The following is a 6,596-nucleotide window of genomic DNA, read 5'->3' on the forward strand; positions in this document are numbered from 1 at the left end:
GTAATTAAACACTTAACCGATAAAATTTTCGTATCAACATTTTCACACGACATGCCTATTATAATACGGACTATATAATGAAATAAAAATAAACCTTATTTTCGGATCAGATTTGTGGTCCCGAAACCACTATTCCGATTTCACCAAAAAATGGGTTGTTACAATCAAACATCAAAATACATGTACATTCATCAATGGAAAAACTATAAAACTTTAACATTTTTGCAAATTAGTCCCTAGGCTAGCTAGATTAAGCTGCAACAATCTCGAAAACATAAAAATCATTAAAAACAGGACAAAAATCATACCTAATTGGACAAAAATGCCTTGGCAGAATATTGAAGCTTAAAAATGGCTTCTTTACACCCTTGTCTCGATTGGAGAAGATGATAAGGGATAATAAAATTGCTTTGTTTTATTTATTTATCACTTATTTGTTAATTTACTTAATTAACCTTTTAATTTAAATCAAATTTCAACAATACCAATCTCATAAATGTCCACTAACATACTAATGGTCTACAACTTAAGGACATTTACTTTAAAGTTCTATAGCTATTAGACAACTTCAGCTAATAGAACACAAGTTTTACACTTTGCGCGATTTAGTCTTTTTTATCAAATTAAGTACTCAAACGATAAATTTCTTAACGAAATTTTCACACAATCATACTATCATTTTGTAGACCTCAATTTAATAATAAAATAATTATTTTGACCTCAGATTTGTGGTCCCGAAACCACTGTTCTGATTTGACAAAAAATGAGTTGTTACATATTATGTATTACATTTTTTCATTAGTTTTCAAAGGTTTTGGTCTCCAACTTCATCCTTAAAGCTCAAAATAACCCCATTTCTTTAAGAATTTATTACAACCAAGATGAGATGTCCTTTTCTTGAACCCGAGACTGTTGGCAAAGCGCACATTGCCCCTAACACCATCCGTTGTGGTGAGGACCACCCTAGCTTTCCTCCACTTTTCGATGGGATCATTGCAATCTTGACTGGGACTCCTAATCAGGATGACGTTGCAATCTGATTCCTCATAATCGCCCATTACTTCGATTTCATAATTTCCCCTCTTATCAACGACTATGTCTTTGCTCTGATAGGTATAGGATTGATCAATACGGTTCCTGCATTCTAGCTTCACTATAGCTTCTGCCAATTATAAATAGCACACATATATCAATTCTTTTTTCATAAATGAAAAAGAGAATAAGATTGTTGAAAAGGAAATAGTAATCTGATTATATACCACCAATGCTTTGACTGAGCGTAGTTTCAAATTCAACACCACAAGTGTCACAGTAAACATGACCTACAACAATGAACGTCATTCCTACAGCATTGGCGAAGTTGAAGAAGGTCGAAACACAAAATGCAACGAAGAGAATGATGATTATAGGAATGTTTGCCATTTCCTTATTTATTTTATTTGTACATTATTGCACTGTCTTGGGTTATCGTATCTTATAAAATTGGCTACATTATATAGGGAGGAATTGAGATATAGGGGTTATTCATGTTTTTAAATTTTAAGGGTTTGGTTTGTTAGGGGAGAGCATGATTCGTTTCTCATAGACTTGTAAAAACTATATAAAGTAAAACAACTAATTAACTAAAAAAACCTCAAAAAAGAAAACTATTTATCTAAAAAAAAAAGGGAAAAAACACTAACATTAATGAGAATTTTTCCTACTAAAATTATTTCTTCCCATAAATGTTTAGCCCAACGAATAAGTGATCATAATCTGTAATTATGAAATATGTGTAACAAATAAAAATTGTTTGATAAAATTTTGAATTTTTTCTTACTATTTAAATTTTGAAAATAAAAATTTTAATATTTAATATTTTAGATGTGAATGTTAATCATTTTAAATTCTCACTTAAATAAAATTTTGAGAGGAAAATTTTTTTTAAGAAGAGAAAGAAAAAAATGGGTAGATAATCACTTAATGCTAATAATGTTAAATTGATTTTATTTTAAATATATATATTTAAATTAAGTATCTCTTTTTTAAAGAAAGTTAAATACTTAAATTATCTTATTTAATTTTTATTTAAAACTATCTAAAAATATATATAATCTTATATTAATATGTAAGAAATAAATAGTTTTTAAACATCAATATTTATTTTTATTAAACAACATAATTATAATTAGAAACTCTACAATACATGTATGCATGGGGAAACCACATATTTAGAATAAAAATGTATGTTTAAAATAACATGCAATAAATAATGAAATATATTCTTTGAAACTAATCAATAATTACATATGTACGATATTAAAATAAAAAATTAGATTAAATTATAAGTAAAACTATATGTAAACACATGAATACATCATATTAAGAATACTAAATGAATACAAATATTTATCATAGTGTTGTCATCAATCCTAAGTTGATGTCGAGTTAATTTGTGACACAATCTCAATCAACAACATCATTAATTTATACAATTGATAGAGGTAATAAAGTGTGCATAATAATAATAATAATAATATTAAAAGTGAAGTTTTGGTTGAATGGTAATTTTAAAACTTTTCAATGTAATTGGCATGAGTTCAAATCCCTTTATATGTATATTTTTATTATTTTTTAAATTAAAAAGAATAAATTACCTTTGATAATATTACTTATTTTAAATATGAAAGGTCATTTTTATAATTTTTCTAACCAAATTGGTGTCTAATTGACTCGTGACACTAACTCAATCAAAGATTTTACTAATGATATAAATTCACCACATAAATTTTATGTAACACCCCTAACCCGTACCCGTCGCCAGAATAGGGTTTCGAAGCATTACCAGAACATCCAAAAAAAATTTCAATTCATTCATGCAAATCACTATTCGTTAACCAAGATTATTTATAACGTCCCTTAATTGGACCCTTAAGGTCCAATACGAGCATTAGAATTGAGTCGGGACTTAATCGGGACCTCTAAGAATTTTTCGTGAAATTACAAAATTCTTTTAAGGTGCAGGGCTCACACACCCGTGTGGTCCAAGGGACATGCCCGTGTGACCCTGGGACACACCCGTGCTAGAGGCCGAACATGTAACTCTCTGACTTGCACACACGGTCGTGTCACACGTCAGTGTGCTAGGCCGTGTGGTTAATTAATTTAATTCGAATTAGGTGCAGGTTTCACACGGCCAGGACACACGCCCATGTTCCAGGCCATGTGGCACACACGACTGAGACACACACCCGTGTCTCTGCCAGTGTGCCCAATTCTAAGCATTTTGTTTTTCAAAATTTAGGTGCAGGGGACACACGGCCTAACCACATGTCCGTGTTACTAGGCCGTGTGTCATGTACGATTTAGATACACGCCTGTGTGTCTGCACGTGTGGACAAAATAAAGTCATTTCCTAGCTTCAGTTCTCACCCAAAAACCTACACAATAAACACTTAACCAATTCCAACCAATTCTAGGATCCAATTGAACAAATTCTTCATTCATCAAGGCATACCATTTCATGCATACATGGTTACTAACTCACCTTAGCTTAACTTAGACATTCACAACATTGGGTCACATGAACTTAGCATAACACATGTGGATAGATATATATATCATAATAGTTTAGTAAATCATATCCCAAAATGAGTCATCACTAGCCATTGCAATGGCTAGGTTACAAAATGACACTTTAAGCCACTATTCGCCAAGTTTCCCTATACATGCCATTACACCAAAATGATTTCACTAAATGTACCCAAAATGCTAGGTTGATAGTGTGACGATGCTCCAACAATATTCCAACCTTCACGAGCTTCCGAGCACTATAAAACAAGGGAAAAATAAAAGTAGTAAGCATTACATACTTAATAAGTTCGTATAACAGAAACTAAACTTACCAATCTTGTTTAATAAATATAAGCATACATATCATGCTTTCCATCCATTTGGCTAAATTGCCTAAACACATACAATCATTCAAACATGTTAGTCACCGAAATCTTCATATCAATCACGTAACATAGATGAGCTCATCAAGCAATGTTCTTTCAAGTCATTATCATTTTATCTCAAGATTTTCATGCCAAGTCAAGAATTATATGTGCATTGAATCATTGAAACCCTGGTGAAGGCTCAAGTAGTACACTCGAGATGTACGATTCATTAATCCGTCAATTCTTATTGAGGGTACTCCTTAAGGTACTTAACCAAGAGCCACATGCCATATAACAGGATTACCAGTCCAGGCTAAATCCTTATTATAACGTATGCTCACAAGAGTTCGATTAGGGTTACCAATCCAGGCTAAACCCTAATCATAACGTGTGCTCGAGAGGTATTATATCAGGATTACCCGTCCAGGCTAAATCTATTATATAACAAGGTCATTGGGATTACTCATCTGAGCTAAATCCCGTTCGCAACAAATACAAGACCTTATTAGTTTCGGGAAAGCATATACATTCATTGAAATTCAATATTCAATCGGGACTTAACCCTTTATCACCATTTGAAGCATGTATAATTTTCCATCATAACATACAAGTAAGGCAAATTAACATAAATCACATTACATACAATAAAACATTCAATTTACATAATTATATATTCGATTAAGTTACACGAACTTACCTCCACACTTGTTTGCGTAATAATCTACTAATCTAAAATCTTTTCCTTTCCTCGATCTAACCTCGAGTTTGTGTTTTCTGAATCTATATAAATTAATTTAATCATTAATTTCATACATTTCATACTTAGACAGACTCAACTTATGTCCTAGGCAAAATTACCATTTTGCCCCTAACTTTTCCAAAAATTTTGATTTTGTCCCTAGGCCCAGAAAATGAAACTTATGCAAATTACTCCCTATTCCAAGCCTAACCAAAGCCCCATTACAAATTTTCCAGCACATGTTTACATAAAATTTCATAATTTTTCATCAAATTTTACAAGTTTACATTTTAGTCCCTAAATCAAGTTTTCATCAAAAATCACATTGCAAAAGTTATTTATCTATCAATAATATTTCATTTTCTACCATAAATTTCTAATTTCCAGCATAATACATCCATGACCCATTTTCATGCCTTGATAACTTTTCAAATTAATCCCTCAAATGGAGAGATTAAGTTATCCCGGTTCAAAAAATACCAAATTTACTAAAAATGGGACAAGGAAACTTACCCAATTAGGCCTTGAAAGCTTATTTTCTCTCTCCTAGGGTTTCCATGAGTTTTTAAGGTTGAAGATGACAAAATAAGATGATATAATTCTATTCATATTTTTAATTAATTAATATTTTAATATTTTCAATTTAGTCCCTTGTCTTTTTCTATAATTCCATGGATAAGTCACCATAAAAATCTAAATACTTTTATTAATGGTCTAATTACCATATAAGGACCTTAATTTTTGAATTTCATAGCTATTTGATCCTCATAGCTACTAGAATTCAATTTTCGCATTTTATACGATTTAGTCCTTCTCGTAATTAGGCACTAAATCGATAAAATTTTCATATCAAAATTTTCACAGGTCATATCTATCATATTACGGGCCATATGGTAAAATAAAAATAAAATATATTTTGGATCGGATTTGTGGTCCCAAAACTACTGTTCCGATTTCACTGGAAAAATGGATTGTTACATTTTAGGCTTAAATGGTAAAGAGCCCACAAAAAGTAAATGCATGATCTATTTTCAAATTTAGTTGTCACATTTATTTCTATGTTAACTACCACGTCAGTTGTCACGGCTTAACAAACATTAGGGATTTCAACTGAAAACATAATTTCAAGCGTTAAATTGATTGTTAATTTTCGAATAAGAGCTCATTTAGGTGTTGTTTTCCGTTATGAGCTCAATTAATAATTCATTTGTTTTATGAAGAATTCTTTTTATCATTGAAGTTAATTTTTTAATATAAATTCAATACTTATAAAATTAAATGTTAAAAATTCAAGATTTAATTTTTTTAACACTTAATTTTTTTAGTTTATCAAACAAGACCCAAAGATTTGTATTTTGTAATAATGAAATATTGGTATGTTTTTATATATATTGGAGCAAAACCCAGTGAAAACTTAAAACCTTTATATCGGCTAAAGGCTTCAATTGGAAATAAACCTTTTATGAATTGCTTGTATAAAGATTCAACCATTAAAATGGTTTCAAATATTATATATTTTAAATCCTGCATTTTTCTTTTTTCTTTTTCTTTTAAGTAATATTTAGCTTAGGTGTCATGTAACGCATCAACATTCCTCTTTTAACTTTTATATAAGCAACTCCCAAAAAATTAACCGCAATATGATCTTTAAAAATCATCAGAGTTTTTTCAAAAATCAAGTCAAATGTAAACATTAAAGCAAACGTACAATTCAAAATTACTCGAGAAAATAAAGTTTGATAGAAGATAATGAATTTTATTTTATAAAATCATAAGGCAATCCTTAAACTTAAAATTAATGCATTTTTTGCTTATCGATTATCAGGAATTGCAAAATTTAATATTTAGATTGTGATAAGACTATTTGAACATGAAAAATAGAGCTTTAATATAGTAACATGCAATGAAGACTATAAAAAAATTTAAGCCACGAAAAA

The 6,596-nt window shown here is 30.1% G+C and overlaps 1 protein-coding gene across 1 annotated transcript; it reads right to left on the reverse strand.

Annotated features, from left to right (window-relative positions):
• Positions 1-833: 833 nt before the first annotated feature.
• On the reverse strand, positions 834-1,422 carry LOC107919138 (anther-specific protein LAT52). Its single transcript, XM_016848661.1, has 2 exons — positions 1,260-1,422; positions 834-1,162 (listed from the first exon to the last, which is right to left on the reverse strand). Exons 1-2 carry the CDS (start codon positions 1,420-1,422, stop codon positions 834-836), a joined length of 492 nt encoding a protein of 163 aa, XP_016704150.1.
• Positions 1,423-6,596: the final 5,174 nt, after the last annotated feature.

This window comes from Gossypium hirsutum, chromosome A08 (genome assembly GCF_007990345.1).
Source record: "Gossypium hirsutum isolate 1008001.06 chromosome A08, Gossypium_hirsutum_v2.1, whole genome shotgun sequence".
In the NCBI taxonomy this organism is placed as follows: domain Eukaryota; kingdom Viridiplantae; phylum Streptophyta; class Magnoliopsida; order Malvales; family Malvaceae; genus Gossypium; species Gossypium hirsutum.

What these genes read in the sequence shown, in the direction of transcription:
- LOC107919138 (XM_016848661.1), bottom strand. Translation starts at nt 1,422, where the DNA reads ATGGCAAACATTCCTATAATCATCATTCTCTTCGTTGCATTTTGTGTT. An exon ending in GCTCAGTCAAAGCATTGGTG is followed by an intron (nt 1,163 to 1,259) that starts GTATATAATCAG and finishes TATAATTGGCAG; the next exon opens with AAGCTATAGTGAAGCTAGAA.